Source organism: Pangasianodon hypophthalmus, chromosome 15 (genome assembly GCF_027358585.1).
Source record: "Pangasianodon hypophthalmus isolate fPanHyp1 chromosome 15, fPanHyp1.pri, whole genome shotgun sequence".
Lineage (NCBI taxonomy): Eukaryota > Metazoa > Chordata > Actinopteri > Siluriformes > Pangasiidae > Pangasianodon > Pangasianodon hypophthalmus.
In genome coordinates this window covers 11,714,263-11,736,884 of record NC_069724.1, presented here as the reverse complement: position 1 = coordinate 11,736,884, position 22,622 = coordinate 11,714,263, and the positions used below count along the sequence as shown (strand labels likewise).

At 37.2% G+C, this 22,622-nt stretch overlaps 1 protein-coding gene across 7 annotated transcripts in view; it reads right to left on the bottom strand.

Annotated features, from left to right (window-relative positions):
• The window catches only part of rai14 (retinoic acid induced 14), a 68,187-nt gene that overhangs the window by 16,405 nt on the left and 29,160 nt on the right, over nt 1–22,622 (bottom strand). For 5 of the 7 annotated variants that reach the window (XM_026941138.3, XM_034311135.2, XM_026941139.3 and 2 more), the window contains exons 3-7: nt 15,243–15,373; nt 13,241–13,329; nt 12,661–12,725; nt 6,589–6,646; nt 4,278–4,348 (exon numbers count right to left, since the gene is read on the bottom strand). In XM_026941138.3, coding sequence (XP_026796939.2) covers nt 4,278–4,348; nt 6,589–6,646; nt 12,661–12,725; nt 13,241–13,329; nt 15,243–15,373 — 414 coding nt within the window. The remainder of the gene's footprint in view (nt 1–4,277; nt 4,349–6,588; nt 6,647–12,660; nt 12,726–13,240; nt 13,330–15,242; nt 15,374–22,622) is intronic. The other 2 variants (XM_053240060.1, XM_053240061.1) reach the window with 1 other exon arrangement.

The window sequence follows — 22,622 nt, the reverse complement described above, 5'->3', positions numbered from 1 at the left end:
AAAACGAACAGTGCAGACTAACAGACACGAAACTTGCTCAGTAGGTAGTACGCCCTCCTACTACTCATGAGAGCAAGATGAGCCTGATCAGCCTGAAGGGGGCACTAGAGCACAGTGTTTTACACTGTGAGGCATAGAGACAAAATGCTCCTGCAGAAACTTGGGTTCAAACCAAACCAAAAAGTCCTCAAGAATCCGTAAGCTCCACCCACTTAGATTTTTGAGCTAATTTGCATAATATGCAATACGTCCTATCGCTAGTACTGGGATTTTTGGCCTATCTTTCAGTAGAGCCAGATTTTCACTAGAGCTTGGTTTACTCAAACAGCAGCAACTCATGAACAGAACCAATGTATTTGCATTAAACTAGAAAACCATGACTGGGATGAGAGTATGAGATTGCGTGCAAATGTCGGGGTGTGGTCATCCACAGGGGGGCATCATTAAGTTCAAAGAAATGTTTTGCCGGATGTGCAAATCCAATTGAGCTGAAATTTGGTGTACTGCATCTCTGTGGTGATCTGTAAAAGGAATTCTGATGATGACTGCGTAAACATGACCTTCATCACCCAATTAGTATTCAGCAGCCATTTCAACTAATGATACAAATCTCTGTAGTACTGGGATGCTCTCCAGGACTGGAGTTTGAGCATATTGGCATTACTGCTGTACTAAGAGTGGTCTCCTTCCATTTCAGGATGGACTCTAGTCAGTAATTATACACCTACAACATGTTATAGGTGTGCTACGTGTATATATCCATGTGCTAGCCAAGAGGATTTGGTAAACTAGCAAGCTGGTGTATTAAGGTCTAAACTGAGCTTGGATCCTAACAAAATATATCTATGCACTAAATTAAATAAAGAATTCACTGCATGGGAATGGTTGTGTCATTGAGCACTATCATTTTAAACCTGTGGTTGAAGGTTTATAAGTGAGTCCTGGTTTTGTTTAATCAAAACAAGGATAGCACCAGGGTTAAAGAAAGGGTTGGTTTTAGTTTCTTACCAAAAACAATTTTTACAATAAAATCCTGGTGCTCTGTTGTAGACTTGAAGATTTAATAGTCGAAAGCATTACTCATTGGTGTTGACTTCCTGATGTTCTCCCACACATTTTTTGTGTTGCCATCTGATAATAGAAACTTCCTTCCTTATTAAAACATTCTTGTGGTGTTTGTTGAAAATAAGAGATACACAGGCATGCCGTGCTTTCACTATTCAAAAATAAAGGACAATAAGTTCCAGATGCGTGCTTCATGTGCAGAATTCAGACTTTGTATCAAACAGGAATTCTAGTTGACTTGTGCAAAATGGTGAAGATGCAAAAAATGTGAGATCTGCTCAAGTTGTGAGGTCGCAGCACCGGGACATGATTTCAAGTGTTTGCTTTGCTTCCAGCAGAGAGAACAGGCGAAGAGAGGGCAGGTATAAAGCAAAGATTCCTGCGGAGGAAAAAAGCAACAGGACACAAATGTGCAAAAGCTCATCTTCGGAGAATAACTAGAGAGCAGGGACTCATTTAACACATCCAAGATTTTACTTCGAGCACTGCACTGTGGCACTTCAGTCGTGACTGACGTGGAAAAAAAGAGAGTTAAGATCATTAACATTATAGACTCTGCTGGGGACGTGCACTCGTTTTGCCACAAAGAACACGGCAGTGAGAGGCTTTTTAATGAGAGGCAACCGCTGGGTTTTAAACATCTTAAACAAAACATCTGGTCATTTAAGGCTTCTCCCTCTGCTTTTCTTTTGTTTTAAAGCATCGCTCATCCCCCAAACCTTAGCATTAAATATGTAACGAGCACTTCAGTTACACCGGCCTTCTTCATTTCACCTCATGTAACCTCGTCTTAGCTAGTTCACAGCGTTAACGTTTCTCACATATTGCATCAGGACCCAAGTTTCATGCAATCACGCAAATAAGAGTTGAATCATGACTGACGCAACAAATCCCAGCTCTACTCAGCTCATTTAAGATGGAATGGCACAATGACGCAAGTATTTGCTGACTGCTTGCAGATTTATGTCAATCTGCTCAATTTAGCCTGTTCTGTGTAGCACCACCTCTTTCAGCATGACGGCTAGGGAAAGACACACTTGCCAGTATTTAGCACATCATATTTTCCACGCTGTTGTGAATTCTTTACGTTTTAAGCCTCGAGTTCATAATAATGTCTATGTTTTACATGCATCACATTTCTCTTGTTCCTTAACAAACGTACTACACTGTTTCAGAGCATGTACGGTTTTAGCGTAAGTTGCATATTCTCTGTGTTATATAAATGGAGCGGTCAGAGCTTCAGTGTTTACATTCACGTGCAGTGTTCATATGTGCAGGATAAAGTTAGTGACAAAGTAAGTTTGAATCATGACTTTATGTTGTTAATAATACGGATTGCTTCAATATATCAGTATATTATTCCTGGCATCAAGTATGCAATGTTGTTGGTGTTTAGCAATCTGTATGCATATTATTTCATCATGTTTAATGAGCGGATTAGAACCGCTAGCGGAGCTGCTCATATTGTTAACGTTTGCAATTTTTATTTTAGGTTTAATATTTCTTTGCATGATAATACACTCCGCAGTTCATTATTATTGCAGTCTTGTATTAATGATGCAGTATAGTGTCCACATCCTATTTATTTCCTTTGTTTCTTTGCATTTTAATTGTACTTTACAAGAGTTGCTGATTTTACCGAGGCCTTAATTTACTGTTGAGTTTATGACAGTATGCAGACAATCTGTAGTTATTTCTGTTTATCTTATTTAGCTCAGAAACTCTCAGACACACATTTGTTGTGTGTATATGGCTGAAATATGGTTGAATCCTGCACAAATAAAAGGCCAAGACATATCTAATTACTCCAACTCCCATACAGCAACACACACTATAGGTCACTCTGCAGTACACACACACAGCAACACACACACAGCAACACACACACACAGCAACACACACACACAGCAACACACACACACAGCAACACACACACACACAGCAACACACACACACACAGCAACACACACACACACAGCAACACACGTGTGTCGATGATGATAAAAAAAAAAAAAAAAAAAAAAAGAGCAATTAGAAAAAGCAAAGAGAAATAAGATGGTGTTCTAAGTGATAGCTAAGTACTTGGTAGTACTAAGGTAATGCAGACAAACTAGCAATAAACCTAGATAAAAACCAGATAAACTACCAATAAATTACTTGTGTAACAAACTACCCTGATAAAGCGGACAGCCTAGTTATGTATTAGTAGGTTATCTGAAAAGCAGACACTTTCAGAGTGGTCAAACAAATAAAAATGACTTTACATTCTACTCAAATAGCTAGTTTTTTCCCGTGATGTTAAACACTCGATGCTTAATATACTCCAATGTAACTATTTAGGTAATGTTCTAGCTAGTTCGAATGTGCTAACATTAAGTTCCTGGCAATTGTTAGCAGCTAACAGCCAAAGGCAGCTGCTTAATAGGAATATAGCTATTTCAGTTGAACATAAAAACTTTAGATACTTTTCTCTTCAGTGGTCTCTTCAACCACTCTGAAAGCATCTACATCAAATCTGTATTTCTGATGTTTGAATTTGTGTGTTTGTATTGAGAATTGTTTTTTAAAATCTCAAAACCGTAACCTGCAATTTTGATTTAGATGTAGATGTATTAAAAGGCAAATCTTACCCCTATAAAGTTCAAAAAGAGGAAGAAATGGCAAAAATGTACATTTATTAAATATACCACAGAAAAAAAATATTTAATGTGATGTTTATATAGTTAAAATATACTAAGTTCATACTGAAATACTTCTGTCAGCTTCCAAGCTCCATATTAAAGTAGACGAGGGTGCAGATAATTACAGCAAGTATCAGTGAGTGTACTGGGCAGAATCCACACAGGAAGGAGCTTAACGAGTGGCCTAATGCCAACCAGAAAAAAAAAAAAAAAAAAAAAAAAAAACACAGACATGGCAAACTGCTTCTCATGGAGACCTCAAGTCTGCTATTGGGAAAGTCGAATCAGCACAAACAGAGCAGTCCAAGCCCAAGAGACGCGAATCAGCGCAAGGCGGCGTGTTTGTTATTGCACATGCTTGAGGTAAACCACAGGCCATTGGATTGTACTAATAAAGTGTGGAGAAGTGAAAGGAGCTTTTCTAATGACATTTACAACTCTTTCAGGAAAATTCATGGGAAAAAAAAATATACCCCCAAAAAACAAAAAAACAATGCCCCCAAAAAAGACAAAACATGGTTTTGTACGTACCATATCTTTCAAATTCACAGGACACTTGTGCTCACACAGGAGTTGAACAATCACAACGTTTCCATTAGCAGCTGTGAGAGAAAACAGACAAAGTCAGTATAAAAAAAAAAAAAAAAGACATAATGCTAGCATTTAGCATATTTTATGGACAGTGAGTCACTCTGGAGTACAAGACAAACCTCCACTTCCAGTGTTTTTTGCTGAAACCCTGTCATCTACTTTAGAAGTCGCTTTTGCTTGGCTGTGCTAATACTACTTTTGGCTAGTGGAGAAAAAGAGCCCTATTTTCTGCAAGGTGAAATACAATTGCGATGAAAACATGGACTTCTCTTGACCAACCTTGGCCCTCTCCTGAAGAAGCAAATCTGCTCTGTCGGCTAATTTCTGGGCCGGGGAAAAAAAAAAATGACATTGATGGGGATGCCTCTGCCTCCAACAAGTCTAGTCCTTCTTGTTACAAATTATTGTATCCCTCAAATACCCTTAACAGGAAGAAAGCTATTGAAGAAATTAGCTATTTCAGACATGTGACCTTGCTGCGACCTTGACCCCATTTAGATCAATTCCAAAATCTAATCAGTTCACCTGCTGGTTACAATGATAATTCCATATAAATCCTATGAACATTCAACCACTTGGTCTTGAGATATCGTGCTAACGAGAATATTGGATGGATAACCCAAAAAATATAGTGCCTCCACCACCTAGTGGTGAAGCCATAACTATCAAAATCCACTGCACAGCAATGGTGCATCGGTTTTCCAATGTATTATTTTTTTTTTATTTTATGATCACAGCTCTAGAAGCACTTTCAGTCTTCACAAAGTGCATCCTTAAGAGAGTTCATTTGTATATCGCAGGTCAATATGAGGACATGATGCTGTCAATGACGTGATGCTGTCATTTCAGCTACAGGTGAATTGAGATCTCAACTTTATGCAAATTATGTATGAAACAGTAAAGTGACAAATCCAATCGATTACCTTGAATCATTCCTGGCACTAATACTATGGAGCCTGTGGTCTGACATTTCTTCAGTTCCCCACTCACAACTAGAATTCCTACCTGCTATTAGTTCCCATTTACTCTTTGACGTGCAAAAATGAAAGAAAAGCTTATAACCGAGGTTTCATCTCATCTATCCTGGCATGTATGATCTGTCGTTAAATGTGTATATAGACATTACGAAGAAAGATAACATTTTGAAGGACGTAGCAGTATCACTGGTGCCACTGAGTGTATGTAGCTAGTACAGTTAGCTTGCTTCGCTAATCTGCTAACGAAGCTAGTACGAAGCCTAGTATGTAACAAATCCAACAACCAATTTTCACACTGATTACTGCATTATTTAATTTGTTTCACTAGTTAACTTTAGAAGCTATATACACACACAGTCGCTAAGGTGGTTTCTCACTGGAACTAAAAATAAACAACGGACAGTGCACACCCACAAGACACAAACTACAAACATGAGTTGTTTCTCAACTGCTAGTCTGAATGTAGGGTAATGGTTGTGTAATACATTGTCTCATAATTCCATAATTCCATAATTACCCATCACTTCATAATTCCATAATTACCCAGCACTTCATTGCATTATTGTGAACATTTGGGAAACAATGTTCAGCTGTAACATTGCAAGAGTATGAGCTTTCTTTCTAAAAAAAAAAAAAAAAAAAAAAAAAACCTGCACCCTACTCTACCCTACCCTGCTCTGCTCTGCTCTACTCCATACTCAAGAAACATGACCAGCAGAAATGTTCCTTGATTTAAATGCAGTATGTAAATAAAATGGAAGTATGAAGTGGCTGCTGTCTCCAACCCCTCCCTAGTAACCAGCACTAAATGATATCCTGTCAGCAGTGGCTTGGACGCTGGTAAAAACACGCCCCATTTTGAGCAGGCCTAACGTCATTTGTGTCAGCACTGTGCTATTCTGACGCAGGAGAGGGACTGGCTGGTGAGCACTTTCTCCTCTAAAAGGGAAAAATAAATATGACCTTCATGACCTCACTGCTCTGTGACTGGTACAGGTCAGGACTTAATAATGTTTTTTTTAGAGCCAAGGACTAAGAGAAGTGCTGCTGCTGAGAGACATCAAGGCAAAAGCAACTAAACAGGACAGCAAGGACATGGACCAACTGAGAAGGAGCCACAGAAGATTCCACTCGTTTAATCAGTTCATCCTGATCTCCAATCAACTACCAAGTATGCCTCCTATTTGGCTGGAATGAAAGCTTGCAGCCACATGACCCTTTGCCGATAAGACCGAATTCCTTAGATTTTCCTTAAAACCTTGAGAGTTTCTTACCTGCGTGATGAAGAGCAGTCCTCCCACCGCTGTCCAGAGCATCTAACACACATTTACTCTGTCAGAACAAAGACAGAATTACATCAGGAACTCGACCAAAGGCTTACTGAATCCATCACCTTAGATATCTTACCAAACTTCAAATTAAATTAAAGGAGCATTTCAGCAAAAAATTTGCATTTAATATTATTTGTCTTGTTTGGTAGTATTCTCCAAGCAGGGCGATATAACAAATGTGAAATATTTATTATGAAATATACTAATAATTTGTGATAATTAGGAAAAAAATGCCTCAATTTTCATTTCATTAAACTAATCACACTGGTTTCTGCCCCCAGGCTTACTCTGTTTGGCTGCTGAAGATTCTCAAAGTTTTCCAGCTACTTTACCCCCTTTCATTAAAGCCATGTACCCCTTTAATAATACATAGAGAGAGACAATTTAAAGACAATTTATTTGCTGTCATCGCCACATATGTGTCTCAAAACCAGCTCTATTTTTGAGTTTTTGTTTTCTTTTTAGCCGACTTTGTGCTGTCATTGGTAGAAGGTGGTGAACTATTTTTTTGTTAACCACTTGTTCATTTTGCTTTAGACACAGTATGTTTTATTTGTGATTATGTTCAACCCTGCAGCAATGAAATATGTAATTTTGTTCCTGTGTTCAGTAATTGCTCAATTTAGTAAACTTTGTAGTTCCTCCAAGAGCATGTGTACCCCATTTGAGAAAGTTTGCTCTTAGCTGCTGTGAAAGGCAAGAACTTCACAGTGGCGCTTCACACAATCCAAAGCAAGGCACTTTGAAGGTGAAAAAAATGCCCACGGTAGCCTTTCTAAACTGAAGTAATGAAAATAATGATTTAAGAAGACAGCACAAAATAAGTGTTTTCAAAAAAAAAAACCCACTAAGTGGACACTTTGCTCCTGAGATTCATTGCGCTGTTTTCATGCTGATGAAAAAAAGTGGCAGCGCCATTAAAAAGGTCACGTTCAAGTGAGAAACTTTTCACTTAGTAATATTAAATTGCACCCGAATTAAATAAAATGGCTGAAAGCAGTGGTGCAACAAAGCACTTTAATGTAGGTTTCATGGTTTTTAAACCACTAACTCAGGTAACTATCCAGCATTTGCGTACTCAAATTTGTCTGTAAATTTGCAACATCAGACAAAAACCCCATTCAGACTGGATGGTTTTTCATGGGCAGATGGGGTAATGTCATTATTACCGGAGTATCTCTGGGATTTTAGCTCCATCTGAATCTGTCATGTCAGTAATTTTCAGACTGTGTATACACATGTCTGAAAAGATTACCCCATCTTTTACTTTCTATAAAATGACCAGTAGAAATAAACCCAGGTAAAATACTTGTCTTATCTTGTCCTAATTGGCACATTGAGTTCCTAACACAGTTACAGCCTTCAGACGGCCATGTGATCTACTAATGGATGGATAGATGAAGTAGATTAAAGGGATGGATGGATTGGATTGGACGATTGGCTTGGATGGATATATGGATGGTATTGGAGAGACTGATACAGTAGATGGGACTGGATTGGTGGCATGGATGGATGGATTGAACTGAAAGGATGGATGGATTATATTGGAAGGATGGATGTGACAGTGTTTATATGCTAACTTATTTGAAACAATTCAATTCCATCACAGATGTTGTTAAATAAATTCACACTTAACTCAGCACTCATTTCCAGTTCATGTGCTCATGGAACCCAGACCAAAACAGACACACAAGTTCAACGCTGCTATAACAAAAAGATTGCAAGTCCTGTTCAAGTGACCTGTTTTGTTGCCTCATTTTTTGGTCTTACGGGATATCCAGCCCAACAAAACCTTTTTGAGTTTACTCTCAAAATAATTTACTTAGTTGTGTAGGTATGGCTGAACTTGGACTTCCTTCTAAACTGAGCGATGCAACGATAAGAAAAGTATTTCATAGTACTGTACAGGTGAATATATAATGTCAATACAGGCTTTTATCATCTTCTTCATCTTCTAGGTTGTCAAACAAGTTCCACAAACTTCTGTGTTCATGCCAAAAATTGAACAAATACCACGATTCCAACTAGGAATGCAAATAATGCTGACAAAATGCTAGAAACATCCATGCAGATGAAATCATGAAACGATAAAAGCCCCGCTAGTTTGCTGTACAGGCCGAGTCCATGCCTGCGGATACTTACACATGCAGAACAGCGTGGTTCTGACTTGCTTCACTTTATGACTTCAGATGGAACGACACTGGACATTCAGCTGGGGTTGTTGATGTTTAATTATAGTTTAATCACAGGCCGAATAAAATGCAGAACAGCAACTAAATCTAAATCTTTGTGGAACATTTGAGTGCTTTATTGGGCAAGCATACTTGGAAGTTAAAGCTGTTAGGCCTATTATTAAAATACTTGTACACAGGGCTAGTGTTAACTTTAGCACATTTTTTGGTAGAAAAGAATGTAGTATGAAGCAGCCTTATAATCTGCTCTACTTCTGTTTGGAAGTGTTGTGAATGGTTCCAACAGACACACCGTCTCACTGTTTTTGCAGTGGATAATCGCTTGGATACTGAGAACTGCTGCTGTAATCATAAAGACAGTCTTGTGCTCATCTCAGGACTCGTTCACCCTCTGCTCATACTGCACACCTTTACAAAACGCTGTGTACCGTTTGTCTTTACACCTGTATACTCTAATTATTTATAAACAAACTGTCAGGTGTCAGGTCTTTGAGTCTGGTTCCTCTCAAGGTTTCTTGCTCTCCTCTCAGGGAGTTTTTTCTTCTGTTAGCTCTGGCTTGCTCAATAGAGATCTAATCTACATCCGGATTTCTGGAAAGCTGCTTTGTGCTTTGTGTATTGTTAAAAGTGCTATACAAATAAAATTTGAATTGAATTGAATTAATCACTTCATAACTGCCTGAACTGAGGCAGTTGTATTGGGAGTTGTATTGTGAGGTCCCTTATGCAATAAACACCCTGCATTTGCACCCAGTATGGTCTCACTTTATGGCTTTATCAGCAGCTGTGTAATCCACATGACTCTCAGAGAATCACATTATGAAACTCAGCGCTCATTCATGCTGTAAAACTCCATTCAGAAACAATGTCTGCATTATTTAGTTAGCAGACTGAATTTCCACAGCACGCTGTGACAAAACAAGCAGGAAAAGCATGCAAGACAAGACTGGGTCAGCCATCATGGGGCAAAAGATGGCTTGATAATTAGCAGATTTTTCCATGGAACCTGGTTACTTTAGACTTTCTGCTGCGAGTCTATTTATTGTCTGTAGTTATAGTGATGAAAAACTTATCAGTGGTGGAAAGTATCACCATGTAATTACTTTCTTACTGTACTTAGTTCTGTTTTTTTTTTTTTTAGTATCTCTACATTCCATGAGCTTTTTTCATTTTAAAAGAAAACACTCGAATTGCAACTCTTTACATTGTCAACCATTATTAAATTTCTCTATAATCAAATTTTTAGTCATAATGTGGCTTTTTAAGGATCAGACAGCTTCAAGGAGTTGATCTAAATTTCTAACAAATCCGAACTTTAACAGAGGTGACAGTGAGAATGAGGTCTAATACCATCACTAGACATACTCATATTGCTATCAGTCTAATACCATGATCATTTACTTGTACTTGCAAAAAAAAAAAAAAAAAAAAATGCTTTGATATTAAAATCTGATACTACATGACATCTAAGTCACACTAATGAACAGATAACATGAAACGTCTTCATGACTTTCATGATGATTAAAGCTTCTCAGACTACACACTGTGCTCTGCGAAAAAAAGGACTACAGCATCTTCCTACACTACAAGTAACCTGATTAAACTACTTATGGCAAGCATCTTTAATACAGAGTGTCGAGGGCCACCAACCTGAGTGCACAGAGCAGTATAAGTGGGTGATAATAACTAAAAATGAGTTCAAGTTGCTGTGAATTGCACACACAAGTGTTACTGGCCAACATGGAGGAGTGAATAGAGTGTGTAGAGAAAATCTCGGTGGTAAGAGCACTTCAGCTGTGCAAGCACTGACCACTGAGACTTTGCTTCCTTTCCCCTAACTTGCCAGGGTTTATACTTTCATCGCAAGTCATGGTACAATTCCTGGCACCTTGCTCTGCGTGCTCAGGATGGCCGCCCTCATGCTCTCTATTAAAAATTGTTTTAAACGTTATAAAATCTTAAACAGAAAACTCGCAGCACACAGCAGCAACCAACACAACATGATGCCCCTGATTAATTAACAGTAAGTAGGTTATTAATTTCTGCATCATTAACGACGAGTACCAAAAAACTTGCTCATGCTCCGTCAGAAAAAATTGTATCGATGCATCCCAATTCATCACTGTAATTAATCTGCTGCTATATACACAGTGTAATTATCACAGCAGCTCATACTGTGACTGAAAGCTGATATCTGACAACAAGAATATTTATGTCTCATTGTTAACCACAATTTCAAGTATGCTGGTTACTGTAGTTCAAAATATATACACTAGGGGGCAATAATTAATAGCGTAAACTGGGGCTAGTGCAAATGACCTGAACTTTTCCCACCTCCAATGTGAAATTGAAAAGTATACAAATAAAGTGGAAAACAATCAAAAACATTTATAGGGGAAAAAGAAAAAGAAAAAACTTACAATAACCTAGCTGCATAAGTGTGCACGCCCCTAAGCTAATACTTTGTTGAAGCACCTTTTGATTTGATTACACCACTCAGTCTTTTTGGGTAAGAGTCTATCAGCATGGCACATCTTGACTTAGCAGTATTTTCCCACTCTTTCTTCCAAAAACATGCTAGATCCATCACACTGAGAGGGCATCTCCTCGCTGCAAGTCACCCCACAGATTTTTAGTTGGATTCAGGTCTGGGCTCTGGCTAGGCCATTCAAAAACATTGATCTTCTGTTGGTTAAGCCATTCCTTTGTTGATTTGGATGTACGATTTGAGTCATTGTCATGCTGAAAGGTGAGATTCCTTTTCATCTTCAGCTTACTAGCTGACACTTGAAGGTTTTGCACTAAAATCGACTGTATTTGTAACTATTCATGATTCCCCCCACCTTGATAAAAGCCCCAGTTCTAGCTAAAGAAAAACAGCCATAAAGCATGATGCTGCCACCACCATGCTTCATCTTGGGTATGGTGACGTACTTTTTTTGTGCCAAACATATCTTTGGAATTGGTCTCTTCAGACCGTAACACATTTTGCCACATGGTTTAGGGTGATTTAGTTGGGCTTGGATGTTTTTTTTATTGAGAAAGGGCTTCCGTCTAGCCATCCTACCCCATAGCTCAGACATGTGAAGAATACGAGAGATTGTCATCCCATGCAGAGAATAATCAGTACCTGTCAGATATTCCAGCTCCCTTAATTATGATGTAAAATTTTTTACAAAATGAATAATAATTTAAAACAAATTTTAAAAACCTTCCTACAGTACGAGACTCATAGCCATTTCAGCAGCTGTGCAACAATCACAGAAGTAAAATAAGACCAAAATTAAAATGTGATGTCCTTGTGTACTGACTTCACTCTCATGAAATTACACCTTTGTGTTTTTTCCGTTCCTAACAACATTTTTCAAGCAGTAACACATTTGATTTAGTGTGGAATATTTCCTACAACATATTTTACTGTATAACACTGACTGATTCAGGGATACATATCGTCACATTCGTGTCTGCCTCTGTCTCTGATCAATAGTTATAAAAGTACCACATGAATTTGGTCATATGACTGCCTTCCCAGAAGTTATCTGTGTTTGGGTGAAACTCACAGTTTGAACATATAAAGTACTACACAGGGTGGAGAAAACATTATTTTATTGCCTATGTGTGCTCTTATACTGGGAGTGGGAATGTAAAGTCGTAGTTTCCCAATACTAAATAGAGAAACTAATACCATAAACGAATATTTGAGTATTCAAAATATTCAGGCCAGTCCTAAAAAATAAGCATGTATATTGAGACAATTTCACGTTATACACCAACTATTGCATTGTAAGTGAAAGCAAAGCAGAAATGCATGACACTACTTTACCTGTATGAGTTTTTTGGCACATTCCTGATGGTTGTTTTTGGCAGCTAGGTGTAAAGCACTAAAACCTAAAACAAATGGGAGAAGAAAAAAAGAAAAACACAGTGAGTTGCCCCCAAAGAGCTCAATTCAACACAGAAGAAACCTGAAACATATTTTAATGATATTTTGGATTTAACCAATGATTTCTATATGAAAAGACACAAAGGTAAAAATAAGCACTTTAATATTACAGTACAGCAAATATCTAAAATTACAAATTAATTAAAAAGGTATGTGGTAAATACTTTGTATATTAGATTTGAAAATACACAAAACTTGTGTGAAATTCCTAAGAATGTGATAAATAATAGCATACAGTACTTAGAAGTGGAAGTTGAATATGTATATGTGAAAATCATCAGCACCCCATATAAAGAAGTAAACACAATAAATACTGCTAAACTGTGTTGGTAATTAAGTGCTGCTGTAAAAACCCACTACGCATTTTAAAATCCAACGAGCAAGAATGTAGGCAAAAACATAGAAATTGCAGGTAATTCATATGTAGATGAAGAAAGAAGACGCCATCACTCAGCCGAACCTGCAGCGTCCACTACAGACACATCAGCTCCATGGGCCAGGATGATGGCGAGACACTCGGCCTGACCCCGAGTCGCTGCAACATGCAGACTGAAGGAGAGGAGGCATACACACGCGAACACACACAAACACACACATTTAAAAAATGACATGCACGAAAACATCAACATTCAGTAACATATTTACAGGCTTTATTAAATAACATTACTAGAATAATGCATGAGCAGATCAGGGTTAACGATTTTGCTAAATGACTCCATTCGAAATTACAACCTGACAATCATGTAAAGTGAGTGCTTTTGCACTTGTCCAAGAGAGTCAATGCAACTCGGACTCGAGCTGCAACACAACTACATTCAAAGTCTGAAGCCATTCCAGTATTCATCTTTTTTTTTTTTCCCCAAAATTGGAGTGGAGTATATGATTAGAAAATTATAAATCATGTACTGTCTAATTACTATGGTGTCCAGTTTTTAATAGACTAATAGTTATTAGACTAATAAAAGTCTATTTAAAAACACATTTATGACTTTTAGCATGATATACATACAAATGTATTCGGAAACTGTGGTATTCATGAAAATCCACCGAGTTCAGAAAAATGGATTTTAGCCTGTTATACTTGCATGTGAATAAATATCAACATAAAGGAAGCATTTTATGCATGCATTCACATGTACCACATATTTAACAAATCAGTGGACATGGAGTGGTTCATCAGCTGTGTCGTTTCTCCACTTATACCTGTTGTATACCTCCACTTATAACTGTTGCTGATTTATTCTTGATTAAGTGCAGGCCGGATGCAGTATCATTGACCTGAAGAACTTTGTCCTGCACAAAAGGCCAACAGCTACTTCATTCTGAATTGCACAGGTCTTTTACTGTGGTATACATTTATTAGTCATTTAAAGTCAAGATTATATTACTTATTTTAATTACACACACCAATTTACTCAGCCAGAGCTATAGAGTTACTCAGCTATAGAGTTAGTGTGTCTATAGTCTTTTATAAAAAATTTTTATACATACCTGTAGTACATTAGAAAAAGGGACTCGGACTCTTAAAGAAAAGTAAATAATAGCTGTAAGCCTCTTTTAGTATTTAGCGTAGTATATATTACTATGACACCCCCTTTTTATACTTTGTGCATTTATTTAATTTTGTCTAATCTTTTATCCTTGTCTTGTATGGTGGAATTAGCATGCTGTTCTAGACTGTATATTTCTTACTTCCTTAATTAAAAAATACTTGAAGATTTAGCACATGCTGTGCTTAGGGTGTTCTAATTCACCATTTAGTTGTCATTTTGTCATTTACAGCTCTCTGTAAGCCTTTTGCCTTTTATGGAATTTTGTAGGTGTGGCTAAATGTAAATCAGCTGTGCTGTGAAAGCACTTGGTAATTTATTCCTGACTGGCCTTTATCAACATATGCTATGCTTTGGTAAATCAGGGATTTTTAGTTTGGTTGGTAAATGATTGGTATTTAATTACACTCAATAAGGCTATTAAAGGAGAACGATCTCTGGATTCTTACAACATGAGCAATTCACTTCCATGGAAAGGTGTAAAGTAAAGAATTAAACGCAGGTTATAATGTGTGAACCTGCCTGCCAGCAGTGCAAAAGAAATGCAACATGCAACTTGAGAGATAATTTGATCTTCACTGAGAGGTTCAGCTTTCATTTTCACTGCTAAAAATCTCACTGGATGGCATCAGGTTCCTCTTTTTTCAGTCTGGTTTCTCCTCAAGGTCTCTTCCTCATGTTCTTAGGAAATTTTTCAGCTCACTCATTATGTATCTGTACGGCGAGTGCTGTCAATGTGCTTTATAAATAAAACGAAATTGATATTAAACCTAAGAATCCAGGCAACTTTCTCCTTTAATAAAACACACTGATTTGTGCTTTGCCTACACAATATCAGTGCAGAAACATCAGTTAGGAACACAGTTAAAATTTGGATCAATAAGGAAAGCCTGTGGTTCTCTCTGTACTCACGCTGATTTGCCCTCGCCATCCAGTTTGGTGGCACTGGCTCCTTTCTTGGCCAGGAGCGAGGTGACCTTCTCCGTCTCTCCATGCTCCACAGCGCTCAGGAGACGCTCATCATTTTTGCTCCATTCGTTGGTCTGAAAAACATACAGCAGGTGGGTTTCACTACATTCAATAACAGAGCTGATGAATACAGGGGTTTCAGTGTTTTCTATTTTTTGCAGGAATCCATCTATACAACCTGCCATTGCACATCTTACACATTTTTCATATTTATTTTCAAATATTATGCACCAGTTTCTACCAAAATGGTAATAAAACACAAGCAGTTAATTTCCAGTTACAGTTTTTTTAATCTAAATCTTAAATGTAGTTCTTCTTAGTAGACATGGAGGGGTTCATCAGCATCTTTTCTTCAGCTATACTGTGTAAGTGTTGCTAATTCACTCGCTTAATTGCAGCAAAAAAAAAACAACAAAAAACCACCATTCCACTCCCTTTGCAATTTTTGCACATTTCTGTATTTACTACCTGCATTTTTTTGCTGCTACTATATTTAAAAAAAATATTGTATATAATTTCCTGTCACTGCTATACTCTCTACATGGCTGATTCCCCTGATAACTGGTATGTCCATACATGGTATAAACTTACCTGCTGAAATACTATGTCATAGTATGTTATGTTTACATTCACAGCATTTTATTACATTGATTCTTTTGCACTACTGTTATATCTGACACGTCCACACTAGAACTGTGTACTGGTCGGCACTACACTGTCTCTTACTCTTATTGTCCTGTTTTAGTAGCTATTGTACTGTCTTGCGCTGTTTGCACACTTTGCATGTGCACTTTACGTAGTAATGCGTAGTCTCATGTAGTTCCATATTGTTTTATGTAGCACCATGGTCCTGGAGGAATGTTGTTTCATTTCACTGTGTACTGTACTAGCTGTATATGGTTGAAATGACAATGAAGCCACTTGACTTGACTTGACTTGAAAAGGCTAACGACTACTTCATTTCTGATTCTCACAGGATCGGTCATCAATCATCTTGCCATGTGTTGCTTCAAATTGCCACACCTTGCAGTTTCAGCAAATAACTACCACTAGTAGTTTCATCAAATCGCTATGCCTAGTGATTTCATAAAAATCACCACATGCCTAGCATTATTTGTCAAACTGCCACACCTGGTCATTTCATCAAACAGTCATGCCTCATGTTTTCAACCAAATAGTCAGTCCTCGTGTTTTCTGTGAAAACACCATGCAGCACATTTTCGTCAAATGATTCGTCAAATCAGGATTTGTGAGCGAATTATAAAAAATCTATAAATGCAAATGCTTTGCGTTTTGGTCAGTAATGCAAGACATTTTTTGAAATTATGCCAAATATTGCGAAATAAAAAGAATTGAAGACAGTTTCATAATGTATGATGTATAGCACAATTTTCCAATTTTTCTGAGGAAAGAAAAAAGAAAAGTAAAACTGATGAAAAATGAGGATTATCACGATCAGTTTCAGTTCAGGTATTTTCAATTTTCATTGCGCACCATGATGCAATTTACTGCAATATTGACAACGTATTGTCCAGTGTTCATCTCCACCCACTAATGTATTCATATTTGGTGAGTTGTAAATGCGAGTTTATTTTAGGCTTTATGCAAGGTCACAAACCACCACACAGGAAATTACGCATCTGTTTGATTAATGATCCAAACAGGAAAAGAACATGAATCAGCATGAAAGAAGGACCACATCGGGTAAAGAACGCAAGCCCCCCCCAAAAAAGAGAGAGAGAGAGATAGAAAAAGAAAAAAAAAAAACAAAGAAAGCAAGTCTGATTTAATGTCACAACAATCCACTGAACAGGAAGAAAGAAAGAAAGAACTGCAGAAGTGAAAGCAACCCAGGGTCAGAGAATTTTCCTGCACAGACACGAACAATTGATTACAGATGACCTGAACACACACAAGGCTTTAGAATGTCTTTTTTCTGGACTTAGATTAAAGGACATTACACCAGATGACACACCATGCAATAAACAGGAACTGAGAGTTGGTATATGACTGGCTGACGTGGCTCTGTGTTTTATTTTGGACTGCAAGACTGTTTATAACAGCAGGAGGAAAGTAAACCGCAGGGGTCAGCCGACAAAACACGGAGGTCTCTGTTAGGGTGTCACTATTTATGGAATGCAACAGGACACGACTCACTAATGGGACACTATTTTATACACAGCTTGAAGCTGACCTGCTATCCTGAAGCGCAGATCAGCTGGTGCAGTGGAAAATCATCAGCAATAAAATCAACGCATTTCATTTTGTTGAGGCTTCAGATTACAGAGTATAACTTTTCAGATATGCCAGTTGAACCATATATGTATGAGTGTGTGTGTGTGTGTGTGTGTGTGTGTGTGTGTATACACACACACATAAATAATTCCATTAGTAAACATAGTATCACTTTTACAGTTAATTCAGAAGCAGTACTAAGGAGAACGCAGACACTTTTGTTCAATGAGCCCTTTCAAAATGAGATGCTCAGAAGCGGGAAATAAACTATGCATTTTAATAAAAGATGACAAAAATAAATGTTGTCTATTATAAACCTGCCAAGCAAAGAGGAATGAGTAGTCCCAAGGAAGGGGTGGGGATAAAAGCAAAATGATATAAAGGACTGATATAGTTAGTCCTTTTAAAAATCGCACACTGAATATAGTTAACTGATTATAGTTAACTATATACCTGTCTAATGTTAGCTAAGTCAAACATACACTGATAAATTAACATAACTCAAAACATTCTCCATTTACGGTGACAGAAAGCTGATCAGTGCATCTTTCAAGCAGGAAAATTGAGTAGAGATGAAGAACCAGTAAAAAAAATTGCTGATGTGAGATGGGAAGTTAATATCGGCGAGTTCAAAACTCTTGCACAATTGTCCGTCTTTTCAGATTCATATGCTGATTGGCTCATCTGCTTGTTTTTTATTGGGGAGGGGAAAAAAGAAGACTGCTCTTTTGTGAATGATAACTCATACCAATGCTCTCTGTTGTTACAATGTTCAGCAAAATTCAAGCACCTAATATTTTTTACTTCAAAGCAATAGACTTTTACGACAGTGATCCTGGGGAATATAAAATTCAGCGTGTTTTGAGTTAACAGCTGGAGCAGCCACAAACTCCAACCACTTAGAAGTGAAACGTTTGCTTGTATGTGGAATTAATTTACTGGTTAAATCAATACCAAAAGGCAAAGTAATTGTGTGATATTGATGAAATGCTGGTGGAAATAAATATTATATATATCTCCTTCCTAGAAACCCAGATTTGTGTGTTGAGAAAGTCATTAAAGTCGAAAAGTTTTTTTTCCAAACATTGTATTTTTAACAGAGTGAATTATCCATTGACATGACAACTAAGTATACATTTGATTAATCATGCATCAATATGTAGAAAAATCCATCTACTGAAGTGTACTTTCTAAACTGTATTAAAGTAGACTTTAAAATATACATTTTAAATAAATACTTAAGTTTACAAGACAATTATATATAATTTTAAATAATATGTAAAAATACATTTATTCAAGTGTACTTCATTACAGCAAACTGAAGAATAAGTTGCTGGTATAACTTTAAAATATACTTCTTGAAATAATACAAAAAGTATATTTTAGGTACAAAACAAAAGAAGCAAACATCAGATAATAAACATGTCTTGGTTGATTGACTACATTTTAGGTAGAGAGATAATTTTACATTAGCTAACTTTAACCCTTTCAAGTTATAAAGTTATAAGAAAATTATATGCTAAAATATATGCTAATCAATATATGAATTTGATTGGCACCCAACCACTGTCAGGGCACAGATGCTGAAATAGAAGCAGAGTGAGAAATCTGAAGTAACTGAAGGCCACTGTGTATATAAAGCAATGGAAATCCCAGTTGTCTATTTATATTTCCTCTCATCGCTCAGCCTTTTGCTCTGCTACATCCCGGCATGTGTGGAATAGGTGTAATATAACTTAGCCTGCACTTGTGATCTGTCTGTGTCCTCTTTCACCTCATGTCTGATCTGTGAGCTTGAGAAAGACAGCTAGTTAAGTAATTCAGAGCGTCCACTGATTTCCAAATAAGCCCTGAGCCCTATGAGATTCAGGAGACGTGCACTCAAAGTCATTACAGTTTACAAATCCAATCTAAATCAGAAGGCTTTTTAGCTTTCTACCTTCAATATGAAAAAACTGTAAACAAGTAATAGTCTCTATATACTAGGGGCTTAGTCACAACATGACCAAAAACCAACAACTTTTGTTTTTTTGTTTTTTTTTGGCTGCTTTCACACCTATTAGTCTGTTAGAGTACGAATCAGAGTGAAATTGATACTTCGGGCTTGTTTGCTATTTGCTTTGGTTTCACACTACACATAATTATACAAAGCAATAAAAATGTCTAAGGGGCATGTAGGGCTGGAAACTGTCATCGAAAAACTTTCAAAAATTTTTTAATAAATTACCTGAGTAGAGAGAATGCTGAGCTGCTAAATAAATGATTAGATAATCATATAAATAACTAGTTTAAAACATTTTGTGAATCACATTCAGCTTTTATTTTCTCACATGGTACTTCTGCAGTTCTACAGCTCCCCCACTGTATTTCATGATTTCATGTTTACTTCACACAAACACCACGGTAAGATGACATAAATGTATAATAGATTTATTTACAGAAAACTATAATCACGATATTGTGGCATGTGCGAATATAAAGTGCCAGGCTTTATACCAGCTGTAGCTTCATTTTACAGGTTAATTTAGTCCTGCAGGATTGCACACTGTACTTTCTTCTTTCGTCTAATGGACTCCCAGTAAAGACACAGCACACAGCTACACGGAAATGCTTTCGGTGAGAACTGACATGATTTATTATTGAAAGACGCAAATATTCTCCCCCCCACACAGGATTTTTCAACCCTCCTTTGTTCCAGGCCCCTTTGTTTGGTTCGTGCAACACTGGGCCCTAGTGGATACGTTCATGTGAAGTACGTATGTACGTCAAGTATGAAGGCGGACACCTATGTCAGCACCATGCACTGACGTGTTCATGGATACAGAAGTATACATCGTACGTGCGACATGCCATGTGTGCAAATCAGAGGTAACCGATTTGTGCAACTGTAGTTTAGTAGTAGTATACTTTATTGTCCTCGAGAGGAAAACTGTTGTGGACTACATGCTGCTGCAGACATACAATAAACAGATAATAATAATGATAAAAAAACAATGATAAAAAGATAAACTCAAATAAGATCAAGATAAACTCTTGTTAAACAAACACACCGATACAGGTACAAAGGAATTCTTATATTGATTTAACTTATACATTGGGATTCTATATCTTCTACCAGAGGGAAGCAGTTCATACTGTAAATACAAGAAATGAGTCTTAACACCTTTAATAAAGCTGTACTGGACATTATTGAAAATGTATTCTCTTATCTGCACCACAAGCTTCATATCTGAACACTCTCACACTCACAATATTTATGTTTTCAGATAAGCTGTATAAATGACAGCGTGTACTAAAAGGTGAAAAAATTCTGTGTCTAATAACTGAGAAAATATGAGTATGAAAATAGAGTGGGCAAACAATAAACATGCACTCAGTGTACTATGCAACTGGTGATTTAGCTCAGGAAAAAGGAAGATGTGCAACTAGACACTTTATAAACAACGTCCACTGAAGTGATGTGTAACACTGAGTGCGAGTCCCACCCTGAGTAATGTTCACCATTCACACAGGAAACCATATCCATTCCTCAATCCCACTTCTAATCTAAATATTTATCCTTACGCTTATCTTCAAATGCCCCATTTCTGGTGAGAGTTAAGCTAAAAACTAACAATATTCAAGTAAACACTCTGATTTCTGGACCCTGGTGCGTTTACAGTAACTGCAAGCCTCCATCTGCAACCAGCGTTCAAACAGCTCTGTAACTCAAACTGCACTTAAACCATATCAGGAAGACGTCAAAAGAACTAAAAAACCCATCAGGAAAGAGGGAAGCGTGGAACAAACCGCCTCCACCCAAAACTTAATGTAAACTTTTAACTGTTATCTGATTGAATTCTTCCTCAACACGGTAATATTTAAGGAACAGGATGAGACATATAAACCAAGAGGCCCATCTTTATAAACCCAAAAATACCTCTCCTACATACACACTTTAAAAGATTACAGAATATCACTTACGATGTTTAGATAAACAAAAAAAAAAAACTAAAAAGGAAAGAATGTGTTTCCTCAAGGACATCGTCTAAGGAATAAGACGTTTCCCAAAAACATACACATAGTCATTTACCAGCTTCAGACCTAAAGTCATTAATATAACATCATTAAAGTAAAAAGATTGCCAAAAATGTTCGATTTACCCCAAATATAGTCAATCAGCCAATATGTGTATGGTGTGTGAAGTGTAGCACTGCAGATACAACACTACTGTAGCTAAGTAATGGAAGCCTATAGCTACACTTTTGCATCCTAAATCATTACACAGTCCCCCAAAGACAGTGTTTCTCTCAGTTACACCTTCTGTGCATTGAAGTAAATTTTTATCACATGCAAACATCATCATCCACATCATATCTAACATCTCCACCTTCAACACCTCCCCCTACCTGAGTCTGTCACTGGTGTGGAGTCTGGACACCAAACTACGACTTTACAACTTTGTTCTTTTGTCCATATTTATAGCGTTAAAAGCTTTAAAAAAAAAACATTTACGGCATCTGGCAGACACCCTTATCCAGAGCAACTTAATTTTATTGCATTTATACAACTGAGCAAATGAGTTACAACCTTTCGATCAAAAGTCCAATGTCTGATCTACTGAGCTACCATTACTGCATCAGCAAGTGGCAGGGGGCGTGTCCCTATCATATATATATATAGTGTAGGTGGTGTCTGTAATAAAATTTCTCCTCTATGATAAAACTATTGTATGTCTGAGAATTATTAACACAGATCATTATGTATAATCGCATTAGCGTATCATGAATTTATTTAGTACTACCTTAAGCTACACTATTAAGGCCAACATGTATGTGGACCCCCTCCTAATGATTGTTTTTTTTTTTTTTTTTAAGTCAGTTTGTAAAATTGTTGCCATGCTAGATCTGTCCTAGTTAACTGGAAGTGCTATTATTGTGAAATGGAAGTGTCTAGGAGCAACAACAGCTCAGCCACAAAGTGCTAGACCATGCAAACTCTATACTAATGCTCATGGTTTTGTATTGGGATGTCCAACAAGCTCATATACAGTCAGGTCCATAAATATTGGAACAGTGACACAGTTTTGGTAATTTTGCCTCTGTACAC